This window comes from Perna viridis, chromosome 3 (genome assembly GCF_037379345.1).
Source record: "Perna viridis isolate PV_CMFRI_1.1 ecotype Kerala chromosome 3, ASM3737934v1, whole genome shotgun sequence".
Lineage (NCBI taxonomy): Eukaryota > Metazoa > Mollusca > Bivalvia > Mytilida > Mytilidae > Perna > Perna viridis.
In genome coordinates this window covers 55,698,309-55,714,915 of record NC_142447.1, presented here as the reverse complement: position 1 = coordinate 55,714,915, position 16,607 = coordinate 55,698,309, and the positions used below count along the sequence as shown (strand labels likewise).

The following is a 16,607-nucleotide window of genomic DNA, read 5'->3' as shown; positions in this document are numbered from 1 at the left end:
TGTATGTGATCAATCTTTAAATCAACTTCTATATGCAGATGTTTTGCTTGTCTCAGAGACTCCATCTGGTATCCAGCACTGTAAAGACTCACTGCAATGGTACTGCATTGATTGGAGATTTACTGTGAACTTAAGCTGGACTAAAATCTTGATCGCTTATATTAAAAAGAAAACTTGCAAGGAATTCATTTTACTTTTTTTATGGGCCAAATGCAATTGAAATTTTTTATCCATACAAATACTTCGGTGTAGTGTTTTATTTAAATAATAAACTCAGAGATTCTGTGTCAATTCTTTCTGATAATGCAAGGCAGGCTTACATTGCCTTAAAATCAAAGTTACCCTGATACAATAACTTGTAAGCTAAATTATTTTTTAAACTGTATATGACTACATTTATCTGATAGCCCTATTATAATTTATGGTTCTGAAATCTGGATATCTGATTTTAAATCAAATTTCAAGCTCCTGGATATAGATGAAGACACAGTAAAAAAAAAAAGCAAAATTCTATTTTGAAATTGATAAAACGAGAAGAAGTATGCATCGATTTGCTGTCAGAGTGTGTAAAAATAGTGAGGTCTTGAATCTTGAAATGTATGAAAGTCATCACTACATAAGTTTTATGGTCATCATCATGAACTCGTGGATCTTTGCGGTGTATCCATCTGCACCTTAAGATTTTATTTATTCACACTGTAATGACTTTCCTTTCTTCTTTCATCAAACCATTCTTTGAGATTTTATGAGCAACTCTGTGGGTTATTCTAGAAGTGCAGAGGATGCTACCCTACAGGTGCTCCTGATCAATGCTTCCAGTTTAGTGGCGTCCTAGTTGACCCTTGTTCCTTTGTTATTTTGGTTTTTTCTTTGTTGTGTGTGTTTGTTTTTTCCTGTCTAGTTATTGTCCTTGTGTTGCGTACATATAAATGTGTGTGACTATGTAGATCTGACTGGTTAAATGATGAAACTCTGGTGGCAATGTGTTTTAGAAAACAATGTAGAAAAATACAGCATTTATTGTCAGCAATACATTTACACATGTTACAACATTCAATAATTATTATCCAATTAGGATGTAAATATAAATATGGGACAAAAACCCTGGACTATAAAAATAAATATCAGTACAGTGAAATATTTTCGTTTCAATCTATAATGTATTTAGCCATGTTGGAGTTACTGCCCTTTTTCAAGGTTTTGTTGCTATTTAATTTTAGCTCACTTGACCAAAGGCCAGGTGAGCTATTGCCATTACTTGGTGTCTGTCATCATTGTCGTCCATCTTCGTCATTAACCATTTTTTCAAAACTCTTCTCCTCTTGACCAATTGGAACCAAACTTGGAATGAATGTTCCTTGGGATATCCTACAGAGAACTTTTGTGAGGATTTTTGATCTGTCAAAAAACATGGCCACCGTTACTAAAAGTAGAATATAGGGGTCAGACAATAGATTTTTACATATATCTACAAAACTGTCAGTTTTAACCAAATTCTGACATGAATAAAAGTGTTCAGCATGATGAGATCTATCTGTGATCAAATTTTTTTTATTTGAATATTTTAAGCCATATTGGAGTTATTGCCCTTTTTCAACGTTTTTTTGCTATTTTTAATGTTATTTCCTTCAAACAACGTCTCCTCTGACTCTACTTGACTACTTGGAACCAAACTTGGTATGAATGTTCCTTGGGGTATCCTGTATAGAATTGATGTGGACATTTTGTATCCGTTGAAAAACACGATGGCTGTTACTAAATATAAAATATAGGGTCAGACAGTAGTTTTTTGAATATACATGTATCTCCAAAAGTTAGGTTAAGCCAAATTCTGACATGGGTAAAAGTGTTCAGCATGAGAAGATCTAACTGTGGTCTAATTTTCATTTTAATCTGTTAAGCCATGTTGGAGTTATTGCATGTTCTTGCCGTGATATGGCCCTAGTCGCCGAAACGGCATTAAAAGATAACAATCAATCAATCATTGGAGTTATTGCCCTTTTTTACATTTTTTTTTTGGCTATTTTTAATGTTATTTCTTTCATTTTCTACTGACACTACTTGACCAATTAGAACCAAACTTGGTATGCATGTTCCTTGGGGTATCCTACATAGAACTGTTGTGGGGATATTTGATCTGTTGAAAAACATGGCTAAAAATAGAATAAAGAGGGCAGATATTAGTTTTTCACATATATATCCAAAACCGTTAAGTTTAGCAAAATTATTTTGATTGCTGAAATAACCCTTATTATAAAGCCTTCAAAAGTCTTCAGGGATCAAAGTTGTCAGGCGCCTCTTTATAAAAGTTACTGCCCTCGAAAGATGAAAAATTATGGGGGTTTTTTGTTTATTTTTTTTGTTTATAGTTTTCAGTCAATATCTTGAATACTATAATAAATAGAAAGAAACTTTCAATCACTGAAATGATCCTTATAATAGTCCTACCAAAGTCTTCTTCAGTCAAAATTGTTGGACAACTCCTTGTTAAATCAATTGCCATTGAAAGACAAACTTAACCAGGTGAGCGATTCAGGCTCCTGGGAGCCTCTTGTTGATGTTGTGTTTAAAAAAAAAATCTTCTCTTCTGACACTATTTGACCAATTAAAACCAATCTTGGTATGAATGTTCCTTGGGGTATCCTGCATAGAACTGATGTATTGATGCAGATTTTTTTCATGTAATATTTAGTATGTACATGTATATAAAGTTATGACTTACGGAAATTTTCTAAAATTTGGAAATCAGTACTTAGGGATACAACAGAAACTCCGAGGTAATTGGACCCCTAATGGCTCTATCATTTATAGAGGATGTATTGGTGTTCTATGATTCCACTTTCCCAGCACCCCGGGCAACTGCAGTTTTGGTTCAGAAAGTTATATGTTATGTTTAACTTTTCCTCTATCTTGTAGAAAACAGTTTTGTTAAGTGTCTCTACCTAGAGATTTTTACTGAGATGGTTTAAATTAATCAGTAGCCTACATTTAGTACCTAGATTTGTAGAAAAATTGGAGCTGGTCCATTTCATCTTGCTGTAAAGATTAAAAAAAAAGTAACCCATAACTAGGTTTTTTTCTTATCATAGCACACCAAACATTCTAACCAAAAATGATTTCATGTTTGAAAATAAACCAATGCACAGAACAGAGGCATATTTGCCTGAAGAGAACTAGGGCAATATGTTCCAATTTTTCAGGAAAGGGTTAAAGTTAGAACCCAGTGTTCTAGAATTTTTTAAAAATTTTAGCCTAAAATTTGTAGGTTTCCCCAGTCAAACCCTTAACAAAGATTAACTTTCCATCACTTGAAGTTTGCTTTCATTGCTTAAAAAATTCTTTATAAAATTCAAGATTTTTACTTGTCAAAGTGAAAGTGTAGCATAACAAAAGTTCTTTCCCATACCAAAATTTCACTTGCCCCAGATGATGGGAAAGTAGAAACCTAGAACACTGGTCTAACCACGTACATAAAATGCACTATTACCTCTTCATGTTAATTGTAATATAATGTTAAGTTTAGTTAGTCAATTTCTCCAGTTATTTCTAAGAATTTTTGTCTGTGTCTTTCTAGTTCAAGAAATTTGCCTTGATTATGTTAATAATTTAAAACTGGTAAAAACTTATTATTTGTATTTAGTTAGGTATGGAGGCAGATAGTACAGGCTTAGAAACCTTAAGTGATAAAGGAATTCAAGATAGTGATATAGGATCAACAAGCAAGACACCCTGTGAGGACTCAACTGCTAGGAAAGCTGGAAATATTTCTCAGGATGCTACAGACATTGATAGAGCAATGCAAAATGTATTAAACATTACATCAGAGCTTTTTGACAAACCAGAAGGTGTTATTAATGAACAAGAACAAGATAAAGAGGCAGCAGAGTGTTCCAAGGATATAGTGAATGTTGAGGATGATGTCTCATGTGTGCATGAAAATGCACTGGACAAAATAGTATTATCTGATCAAGAAATCATATCAGTTGAAGAACATGTTCTGAAAAAATACACTGGTTTAAATATGGACTTAGCTTCAGAGAATCAGTTGTTGAAAGAAGATGTCATTCAGTGTAGATGTGAATTGCAAAAGTATGGTAAAAGACTTTCTGCTCTGGAGAGAAAGTTGGATAGAGCTAATAGCTATAATGAAGATCTTAGACAACAGGTTGATAATCTGAGTGCAGAAGTACATATGTATAGAAGTGAGAAACACAAAATATGTGTCCATGGTGAAACTCAAACCTCTGCTGATGACTTTATGGAAGTTGGTGAGATATTTATGTAATCAATACATTGTTGATATTGATTTGTGACGTGTTGTTATGTTAACATTAAGGTTTTTATTAAAACAGCTGATATTTACATGTGCAAGTGTTCATACTATATGTAAAGTATACCATATTGTAACTTGAGGCCAGTAGTTAATTTATGTACTGACTTAAGTAGTACATCTAATTTATTTCATAGTACAACTGTATTTACATAGGTTAATTTGACATGTGGCATACAGTGTACTATGAACAGAGGTATAGAGGAAATACATGTACATGTATTTTCTCAATATTTTTTTCAAAGTTTTCTAAGTTTTTGGAGAAAATATATTTCAGATGACACATTATATGATGTTAATATTCCTGGTGTTAAGCCTGACCCAGACATGACACTGGATTGGAAATCTGAGACAGAGCAGGTAATTCCACAATAAAAAAAACAGAAAGAATTGGAATGGTGATTTAGGTTTAATAGATCGAGGTGATTTTCAAATTTATGTTCCCTTGTGCAACCCTACTTAGAAATAATGTTTATCCATCTCTCTGGCACATCTTGTAAGTGCTCATGAAAGGATTTGGATAAAAAAATTTAACGAAGAAAACTGTCACTAATCTTTCAGATCTATTTAAGAATAAACAGTGATTGGATTTTATTGTCTTATCACCCTTGGTAATTGAAATTTTATGCACTGGAGGTGGAACACTGTCTATTTTAGGCACAGAACATAGAACACTGTCTATTTTAGGCACAGGACATGGAACACTGTCTATTTTAGGCACAGGACATGGAGCACTGTCTAATTTTCTAGTGAAAGAAAAAAAATTCTCTCTTTGCCAACAAATGCCACAACAAATTGTCATTGCTATTCATCATGTTAATTCTTCATTCACAAAAACATCATGTTAATTCTTCATTCACAAAAACATCATGTTAATTCTTCATTCACAAAAAACATCATGTTAATTCTTCATTCACAAAAACATCATGTTAATTCTTCATTCACAAAAAACATCATGTTAATTCTTCATTCACAAAAACATCATGTTAATTCTTCATTCACAAAAAACATCATGTTAATTCTTCATTCACAAAAACATGTTAATTCTTCATTCACAAAAACATCATGTTAATTCTTCATTCACAAAAAACATCATGTTAATTCTTCATTCACAAAAACATCATGTTAATTCTTCATTCACAAAAACATCATGTTAATTCTTCATTCACAAAAAACATCATGTTAATTCTTCATTCACAAAAACATGTTAATTCTTCATTCACAAAAACATCATGTTAATTCTTCATTCACAAAAACATCATGTTAATTCTTCATTCACAAAAAACATCATGTTAATTCTTCATTCACAAAAACATGTTAATTCTTCATTCACAAAAACATCATGTTAATTCTTCATTCACAAAAACATTATGTTAAACCTAAATTCTAGAAATATGATTAGAATGTAATTCTGGGGCAAAGACCAGACATGGAAAACATACAAGCACAACAAAGAACATGAAATAATCAAAATAATACATACAAAGTAACAAAAGTAAATGAGTAACTTGGACTCCCCAAAAAACTGGGAGTATTGACCAGGTGCACGGGTAGGGTAAGCATTCTCTTTTTTTTTTAATTTTTTTTTAGAAACACCCAATGAGTTGCTCTTAAAAAGTAAACTCCAGTTAAAATCAGTAAATGATATTTTACAGACTGATGGAATGTCCATTGCTGATTCTTTAAAAGCTACAGCTGAGGCAGCTATGAACCAGACTGGATATGTGTATGATGAACAGTCAGGCCTGTACTATGATTACAACACAGGCTACTACTACAATGCTGTTAGTTTCTGCTGTGTATATCTTAAATATTTTCATTTAGGATGATTTTACAAAATTATTGAAAGAATGGCTGAAATACAGTAGTTTCTGTCCTAAGAGAAATGACCTCTATCAAGTTGTGTAATTTTTGAATGTTCACTACTGGTATCCTTATCATTAAATTTAAGTATAAAAAAATCTTAAAAAAAAGTTTGGTTATGTAATTGTTGCATAACAAAATTATATCTAAGAGATGATAAGTAGTTATTCTTTTATCCAATCAAAAAACCTGTTTCTGGATTAAATTATTTTGAATTGACTTCAATGTCCATAAACATTAAAATACTGGGACATGTGGAATTTATTCTTTTCTTGAAGAATAAGTGGTTTAGTCGTCCTCAAAGTCAAGAATCTCTTTAAGGCAAATAAAAATACAAACCATTTATAAAAAAAGGCCTGATAACATGTAGATATCTCACAATGATTTTTACCCATATACCAGCACTTTGCAGTTCTTTAATTTGGGATGAATTAAAATCATTTTACTTTGAAAAATGTTCCAATTTGAAAAATAAAATGATTGTCAGTGAGTTTGCATCAGTTCACAATTCTAGGAATCTTCAACTTTTTTCTAACTATCTATTGTAAATAACTAAGATAGTGACATGGTTTTTTAAGTTTTTTTTATAGAAATTAGACATATTAGATAAACAAGTTGTAGATCTTTTTGACATGAAGAAGCTTAAACATCATCTATTGAAGTTTTATTTTTGTAGGAAAAGGGCCTTTATTATGATCCAAAATCAGGAACATATTTTTACTATAACAAAGCCTCTGGAAAGTATGAATTCCATTCACGTGTAGATCTCTCATATTATACTGGGGTGAACGAAGTACGTTCCCACCACGCCCATCATAGACATACCGACAGGCATTTAGAGAGGTATACTGACCGTTACTCAGAGAGGTCACCAGAATACAGCACATCTGGAAAGAAAAAGAAGAAGAAAGATTCAAAGAGAAGGGACTCAGATGACAGGGACAACAAGAGGAGAAGCTCAGAAGAGAAAGAGTCCAAAAGGAGAAGTTCAGAGGAAAAGGAGTCAAGAAGGCGAGGTTCTGATGATAAAGTAAGTTTTTATATAACAATTTTTATCTTGTAGTAGACAGATGGTGTTGGTTTCTTGACAATATTCCAGCTATTTTAGCAGCCTTTTTCTTGACTTTCCTTCAGTTTTAGTTTTTGTTTAAGATATTTTGAACTTATCCACTACTACAAGTAGTTGACAGTAATAAACCGTACTGTTACCTTTGGAAGTTAACAATAATAAACAATACTGTTACCTTTGGAAGTCAACAATAATAAACAATACTGTTACCTATGGAAGTAAACCCAGCTTTGGTTTCATATTAAATCTCAAACTGAGATTTTCCTCAATTTTTTTCCCATCAAGTCTTGAATTTCAGGTGGTTTGATTGGTCAAAATTGAGTTGAGGAAGGATTTGATAAAAATCTCCATTGATTTTTAATTGAACTGGGCTCTGAACTGCTCTATTTCTGATGTAAAATACCTTTTCCTTTGGCAAGTGTAATTGATTATATTACTTCACTTATTTATTTTCATTTCTATTTGAAATCATGATCTGAATTAATGTATTTTTGTTGATGTCTTTATTTTTTGGTACATATACTAGCTAACTATACAATATTTATAAAATTAATGTAATAGTAATTCTGGCAAAATTATCTGCAGTTGATTTGAAGTCTATTGGTGTATATTTGCAGATTCGTGGCCGTTACAGATAGTATGGTGACATAAAAAAGACATTTTTACCTTTAATTTATAAAAAAATATCCATATTAACTTGTCCTGTTTTAATGGTGATAAGGGCTTGCATGTTGGGGAACTTTGGGAGGTAACAAAATCCTGCATATTGTACAAAAAGCATGGAGATATTGTGTGTGTTTTTTTAAATGGTCACTGGTAAATGGAAAAGCTGGCCTAATATAACATTTCAATGTTCACCTATCAATTGTATTTAGCGTTCTATGGAACTGCTGTGTTTATTGTGTTCAATTTAAGTTGAAATTTCAGTCAATAAAATTTATTATATTGAGTGTACAAATGTATTTTCAAACAACAACAAAGTTTGCAAGCGTCTGTTTTTCCTTAACTGAAGAAATTAAAGTGCTGCAAGGTAGTTATAAACAAAATTTACACCAGCAATCTACATGTATCAATTTAATATTATTATACATGTACTACTACTCTCCAGAAAATAAATCAGAAGTATTTGTGAGATGTAATACACCTTAATCATGCATATCAAAACTGTTTACACTCACTGTTGGTCTTTGAAACTGAAAACGACTGTTATCAGATCATTAAAAGCACTGCTTAAATTCAGCATGTGATTTCTTTAAGGGTCTTTTATCGAGTTCTACTGATAAGACCAAATTCAGTTTAGCCTTTTACGGTTATTCCCTGTGATAAAACTTTATGTCTGGGGTTTCATTCTAATAGCTTGCCTTCAGAATGACTGGTATATTTCAGCATATTCATTTTTATACCCTCTGCTTTGAAGTGGTATGTATATAGTGATCATGGTGATCAAAGTCCATTTGTTTGTCCACATATTTTTGTTATAGTCTTCTCTGCAACTACTTATCACTACCACTTTGAAGTATGTATTTTGACAGAAACTTTGTATAGGTAGGCCATTTCATTGAACAAGCAACATCAATTCCTGTGTGACCATGCTTTTTATTTTTTGACCACATGGTTAGAATACAGAATTTTTTTAAAGTTTTTTGTGCTACTACTTATCACAGCTATTTGATAATTTGACAGAAGCTTTATACTGGTATGCCTTATAGTGGGATAATATTTCAGACTTGGGCAATGTCTAGCTCCTGGATACTTTTTTATGTTTTTACCATATTTATTTCGGTGGGGGGAAGTATCCTTTAGTGAACTTTGCTCACATTCATTCTAGGAAAGAATCTTGGTAATCGATGGAGGCAATTAATGATTTGAAATGAAACTTGCCTAGATGAAAAAAAAATAACTTCAATCTACTTTAATAGACCATAACAGTAGACTGACTTGACCCATTACTGATATTCAGCTTAGAACCTCTGAATATGGGAGGTTGTGCAGAGGTTTTTTAGTGGTCCAAGCCGGATTACTTTATATCCCTTGTAATTAAGCCAATGCAATAGAACTGTTACTGTATAAAAGATCTCATTGATATTTGAAATTTGCTTGTTAAAGTTTACAGAAAAAAAACATAAGTCAACCCAACTGTAAACATTTTCATGGTGGACAGAAAACTGTGAAAAATAGTGCCTGTGAATTGATTTTTAACACTATTCAATGCATATCATTTTTTAAAACAGTGAAAATTGTTGCCAGGAAATATGATCACTTGAGAGAATCCACAAAAATTTCTTTTTTTAAAGTACATGTTGTAAACGTATTGTTGGCAATGGCCTGTTATGCAGGTGGAATGAATGTTCAAAAGTAAAAATTATAAGGGAAGAGATTCAAATTGTCATTCACACAACTAGCTGTCAGTTAATTGAATGTTTTACTCCCATAAAGTAAGGATCAGTAAAACCTCAGTTCGTCCTGTAGGAATAGAATTTTCATTGAAGTAAAAATTTGAAGTTTCTCATAGAATCTTGTAATAGTGCTTTAGTTGCCATAAAACACAATCCCAGGTGGTAGGGTTCTGTTTGTTTATTAATCATCATATAACATCAGAATTATAGAAAAACAATGACAAATACCCTGTAATAGTAAATAAACATGATTTAAGATATGTCTCCTATCACCCTCAGTTTCAGTTCGTCAAAATTTCATAATTCTGAAGTACCAATATTTATAATCGTAAATATTCAGGTCATTTTGATTAGATGCGTTACTGCTGGATAAATATAGTGGAAATAGTTATCCCCGTTATATTTAAAATTTTCAACTAAGTTAAGCAATATCTGGTTTATTAAGATGTAAATGATGTATCACTCACTCATACATTCCACTAAAATTATGTTAGATCCCTATTGAATTATGCATTTAAATTGTTTAGATGTTATAAATCAATTTTATGTAAATCTAACTGTTATGATAAAGTTATTTAGTGGAAATTATTTAAATGTTAAGTTTATATAAGATTTATGTAACTCTCAAATCAATCATACAAAGCATTCAAACTCAATCACCAACTTGCTCCACAAAGATCACTTTCTCTGAGGAATTAAAGGATTGACTGTTATAAATACTTAATTGTTAATTAGAAAAAAAACCTCAAGATGAGTAGAAATAAATCAGAAGGATATAAAATCTAGATTAAAAAATAAGATTCCAACAAGACCAAAATAGCTTCTTCACATACTCAACTGCACAGATAAAAAGTCCCCCCCCCCCACCAGAAGATGAACTGACTAATAAGAAACAAGAATGGAGTAAGAATATCTGAGTAATAAGAAAAATATACTAGTACTGTCATGGAGTAAAATGCAAAATTACAGGTTCAAGCACTGAAACTGATAAAACCAACTTTTATTTATATACTAATCACACAAATAAATCATGTACAGGGATACATGACTACTTACAATACTATACTGCAAACAAATACAAAAAATAATAAAATACAGCTATACCACACTGTAAGTTATGAAAAAAATGTTTCCAACAACTCTGATGAACCTAATTTTTTACCCTAACGTTTGTTGTTTCTCTTTGTACTTTTTTGACAAGCACTATTAAAGTCTACAACACAAACAAGTCAAAACTTTTGAGGAAAAAAAATGCCTACCTACTTAACCTAGTTTGTTAGAGCATGTTAATGGAAACACGAGTATTGTTTTTCTTGGCCCAATTATAACCCCACCCCTTATGATAAGTCCTACCAAAGTGTTTATTGAGTCAAAATTGTTGGAAAGCTCCTTATTAGAGTTATTGCCTTTGAGTGAGTGATTCATGCTCCTTGGAGCCCCTTGTTAATGTTATTTCTTTCAAAAATCTACTCCTCTGACACTATTTGACGAATTGGAACTAAACTTGGTGTGAATGTTCCTGGGGGATGTGGGGATTTTTGATCTGTCGAAAAGTATGGTGACCCTTACTAAAAATAGAACATAGGGGTTAGACATTAGTTTTTCATATATACATGTATCTCCAAAACTGTTAGGTTTAGCCAAATTCCGACATAGGGTAATAATGTTCAGCACGATGAGATCTTCAGGTCAAATTTTGTTTTAATCCATGAAACCATGTTGAAGTTATTGCCCTTTTTTACTTGAATGTTCGTTGGGGTATCCTGCATAGAACAGAGGTGGGGATTTTTGATCCGTCGAAAAACATGGCCACTGTTACTAAAAATAGAACATAGGGGTCAGACAGTAGGTTTTCACATATATCTCCAAAACAATTAGGTTTGGCCAAATTCTGATGTGATAAAAGTGTTCAGCATGATGAGATCTATCTGCTGTCAAATTTTCATTTTAATCTATTTAGCCATGTTGGAGTTATTGCCCTTTTTCAACGTTTTTTGCTATTTTTTATGTTATTTCTTTCAAAAATCTTCTTCTCTGACACTACTGGACCAATTGGAACCAAACTTGGTATAAATGTTCCTTTGGGTATCGTGCATGGAACTCTTGTGGGGATTTTTTATTCATTAGGTTCAGCCAAATTCTGACAGGGGTAAAAGTGTTCAGCATGATGAGATCTATCTGCGGTCAAAATTTCATTTTAATCTGTTCAGCCACGTTGGAGTTATTGCCTTTTTTGACATTTTTTGCTATTTTTAATGTTATTTCTTTCAAAATTTTTTCCTCTGACACTACTGGACCATTTGGAACCAAACTTGGAATGAATGTTTGGGGTATCCTGCGTAGAACTGATATGGGGATTTTTTATCTGTCAAAACACATGGCCACTGTTACCAAAAATAGAAAATATGGGTCAGACAATAGTTTTTTGCATATATCTACCACACGTTTAGGTTTAGCCCATTCTGGATCTATCTGTGGTCAAATTTTCATTTCAATCTATGGTCTCACTAACCACTTACAGGTCAAATGGCCACCCCCCTATGTAGTACCAAAAACACACTGAACCTAGACATATGCATTGTAAGTGCATTATTTGTATGTATTATGATTAAAAGTAGTCAAAATAAAGCTGAGAATGTGTACTTTAAAATCATATGTGTAATTAACTACAAAAGTGTATGAATATTGTTTACATGTGTGAGTAATTTGCCTCCATGCTGTCAGTTAGCAGAACAGGTAAAAATATGGATTTTCTGTATTATTTATTCAAGTAATTTTTGTGGAGAATTTCTATAATCATCGTACCATGAGCATAATGATTTTGGAAGCCTTATTTTCCAAGCTTCGCAACGGTATGCAACTTTAAGATGTCATTTGTCCTGGGAATTCAGAGTGAGACTTTGAAAATTACTTTTTTAACATGTAAAGTAATGGAAACGTTAGAAGTGGTTAGTGAGACCTATGAAGCTATGTTGGAGTTATTGCCCTTTTTCAAAGTTTTTTGCTACTTTTAATGTTATTTCTTTCAAAAATCTTCTCCTCTGACACTATTTTACCAATTGAAACAAAACTCGGTATAAGTGTTCCTTGGGGTATCCTGCATAGAATTGAAGTGGGGCTTTTTGATCGGTCGAAAAACATGGCCACTATTACTAAAAATAGAACATAGGGGTCAGACTGTAGTTTTTGGCATATATCTCCAAAACCATTAGGTTTAGCCAAATTCGTTCAATAGCTGAAATGATCCGTATTTTTTGGACTACAAAAGTCTTCAGGCATAAAATTTGTCAGATGCTTTCTTATAAGAGTTATTGCCCTTGACAGGGGAAATTGACAGGTTTTTTTTTACAGTTTTCAGCCCATGTCTTGAAAACTATGATAGATTTAGACTTTCATTTACTGAAGTGATCCTAATGATAAGTCCAATCAAAGTTTTCTTGAGTCAAAATTGTTGGACAACTTCTTGTTTAATTTATTGCCCTTGAAAGGCAAAATTTAACCAGTTGAACGATTCAGGCTCCTGGGAGCCTCTTGTTAGGAGCCATCACTTGGCATCCGTCATCATCATTAGCAATTTTTCAAAACTCTTCTCCTCTGACGCTACATGACCAATTGGAACCAAACTTGGTATGAATGTTCCGTTGGGTATCCTGTATAGAATTGATGTGGGGATTTTTTATCCGTCAAAAAACATGGCCGCCATTACTAAAAATAGAACATAGGAGTCAGACAGTAGTTTTTCACATTTATCCCAAAAACTGTTAGGTTTAGCCAAATTCTGATAAGGGTGAAAGTGTTCAGCATGACGAGATCTTCCCTTGGTCATATTTTCATTTTGATCCATTAAGCCATGTTGGAATTAATGCCATTTTTGACGTGTTTTTTTTTTTTGCTTTTTTTTTATGTAATTTCCTTCAAAAATCTTCTCCTCTGACACTATTCGACCAATTGGAACCAAACTTGGTATAAATGTTCCTTGGGATATTTTGCATAAAACTCTTATGGGGATTTTTGATTTGACGAAAAACGTGGCCACCATTACTAAAAATAGAACATAGGGGTCAGTCAGTTGTTTTTCACACATATCTCCAAAACCATTAGGTTTAGGCAAATTCTTTGGTAGCTGAAATGATCCTTATTAGAAATACAAAAGTCTTCTGAGATAAAAGTTGTCAGATGACTCCTTGTAAGAATTATTGCCCTGGAAAGGGCAAAAATGACAGGTTTTTTTTTACAGTTTTCAGCCAATGTTTTGAAAACTAAAACTTTCGATTGCTAAAATGATCATTATGTTAAGTCCTTCCAAAGTCTTCTTGAGTCAAAATTGTTGGACAACTTCTTGTTAAAGTTATTGCCTTTTAAAGGCAAAACTTAACCAGGTGAGCGCTTCAGGCTCTTTGGAGCCTCTTGTTCGATATTGGAAAGGGGGCTTAATTAAAATTCAATTATTTATCATGTTTTTACATTTAGGCCATTTTATAAAAATTTTACATGTTTGCATTATCCTACTGCTGATGCTTTGATATTTTTTTGCAGATATTTAGGCACATTGCCTGGCTTGATAAACCACATTATCATTTTTGTAAAAGTTGCTGTATTTTTTCTTGGCAAAAAATTCCTTGCGCTCATACCTCAAGGAGAACTATGTCAACTTTCATTAAATTCTGTCCAGTAATTTCTGAGGAGAAAATATTTGAAGGCAATAACTTTAAAAATATGTTGTAAAAGGGCAATAGCTGCTTTATGTTAATAATATGTTGTAAAAGGGCAATAACTTCAACATGGTAAAAATATGTTGTATTAAACAAAGGCAATGACTCTAATATGCCTAAACAGATCTGCATGAAAATTTGAAAATTTGTGGAACATTTTTACCTTATCCAAGTCAGAATTTGGTAAATATATGAGAAGAACTGCTGTCTGACCCTTATGTTCTATCTTTAGTAACAGCAATCATGTTTTTTCACAGATAAAAATTCATTTTGTGCAGGACACCCAAAGGAACAATTGTGCCAGCTTTTATTGATAGAAGTAGAAGATGTTTTTAAGTGATATTAAATATTAAAAATATTGAAAAAATCAATAAAGGCAATAACTACAACATGGCTGAACAGATTACAGCGAAAGTTTGACCACAGAAATCATGCTAAAAACTACTGTCTGACTGTGAACCTTATATACCATTTTTGTCTTGCTTGTAATGGAAGTCATGGAAGGCGAGACTTGGGTTTTGCTTTTCTGGTGGCATCCACAAACTTAACATGTTTTTTGATAAGTTCATTTCAACACAAAACCCTTATGCCAGGTCAATGATATTTGGTGTACATATGCATTACCATCATTGCATCACAAATTCATGCCGATTTTATGCATATACCCTTGCAGGCTAGTGCATTTTGTATTGGTAACATAAAAATGATAATTTTATACTTTCATATTATTATACAAAATATGAAAGCAACAAAAAAATTAATATATGGTAACAAACACAACATTATATCAACGATATTGAACAGGGGAGACTTATCTCTGGTATAACAGTTTATTAGTCATGGCTACAAACCACTGATGCCACTTCCCATAGGCTGCAATGCTAATTTCACTAAGTTCACTGTGTTATGGAGCTTTTACCTGAAGTTTAACCTGAAGTAGACTATATATTGCCTAAAAGCTGCATATTTACACTAATAGTCCTGAAAATATTATGTGAGGTTTACTAGCTTGCAGTGCAACACTGACTTCTAGAAGACAGTGAGATAAAAATAGAATGGGAATTCCCCTCTATTTCACAAAAGGGGTCTTCATGCTGAACTCATAAAAAATATTTAATTCAGTAAGTTATAGTGACCATTTTATGTAGAAATGAAGGAAATGTAATTCCCTGCAAAACACAAGTGCATTAAAATTAGTGTTGGACTATTTTTGCATATGTTCTAAAAGCTCATTGGTTGAATTAATGGTATGTAACCTAAAGGCAGACATAGCAAAAATCTCCTCTCACAGGGTGTTAAGGTTCTCCTACAGAACATTCATGTTAAGTTTGGTTTCAATCCATCCAGTAGTTTCAGAAATGAAGATTTTCAAAGTTGGAAATGAAAAATTCTGGAAAAAAAAATCCATTTCAGGACGTATTATTCAAACATCTGTCAATGGATCTTTCTGAAAATTTTGGCATAGTTCCCTCTCATCATGCTGAACAATTTTACTCCAGCCAAATTTAAGTTAAACCCAACCCAGTGCTCACCATAGTGAAATTATGTCTACTTTTCCTGTTTTGGGCTAGTTGAATCTTATACTGTCCTCTATTATTCGGGCTTGGTGTTGAGAATTTTGAAGGAAAGGACTGCCCAACTATTTTCGAGTTAAATATATTTGCAAAATTCTGTAATTTGACCACTATGGTCTATTTTTAAGTAACAGCAGCCATGTTTTTCACCAGATAAAAAATCCACACACATGTATTGGAATGTTAAAGATACCCAAAGGAAAATTCAAGCAAAAGTTGGTTACAATCTGTCTAGTATTTTCAGAGGAGGAGATGTTAGTAAAAGTTTATGGGCAATGAGGAATACATAGTGATGACAATAGCTCCCTTGCCTGATAAAATGTGATCATAATAAGTTTTTTCATTGAAAAAAAGGAAGCTTATAGTACAAATCTATTGGAATAAGGGCATATCTTGTCATAAAGAGAACTTGCTTTGTTCATAGTTTGTCTTCATTAGAGTTTCTGCGACCACTCGTTTGTGAGTGAGGATTTTCACGGTTAAATTCTAAAAGCATTTTTATAAAGGCACTGCCCCCGTGCAGGTCCGGGTGTTAAAAGAATAGGCCTGCAGCAGCGCTAAGCTTGTCGTATAAGGCAACTAAATAGTGCTCAGAAACCTAGCCAGGGGCTAGGCGCTCTGCCCACAGAGCAACTGGGATGTGTGCCTCAGGTGGTGGAATGG

At 32.7% G+C, this 16,607-nt stretch overlaps 1 protein-coding gene across 3 annotated transcripts in view; it reads left to right on the top strand.

The window, feature by feature from the left end:
• Positions 1–16,607, top strand: part of LOC148622985 (uncharacterized) — a 31,099-nt gene that overhangs the window by 1,913 nt on the left and 12,579 nt on the right. For 2 of the 3 annotated variants that reach the window (XM_088573397.1, XM_088573395.1), the window contains exons 2-5: positions 3,641–4,268; positions 4,608–4,690; positions 5,986–6,114; positions 6,870–7,223. In XM_088573397.1, coding sequence (XP_088429523.1) covers positions 3,647–4,268; positions 4,608–4,690; positions 5,986–6,114; positions 6,870–7,223 — 1,188 coding nt within the window. In that variant the 5' untranslated portion in view covers positions 3,641–3,646. The remainder of the gene's footprint in view (positions 1–3,640; positions 4,269–4,607; positions 4,691–5,985; positions 6,115–6,869; positions 7,224–16,607) is intronic. The other variant, XM_088573396.1, reaches the window with a different exon arrangement.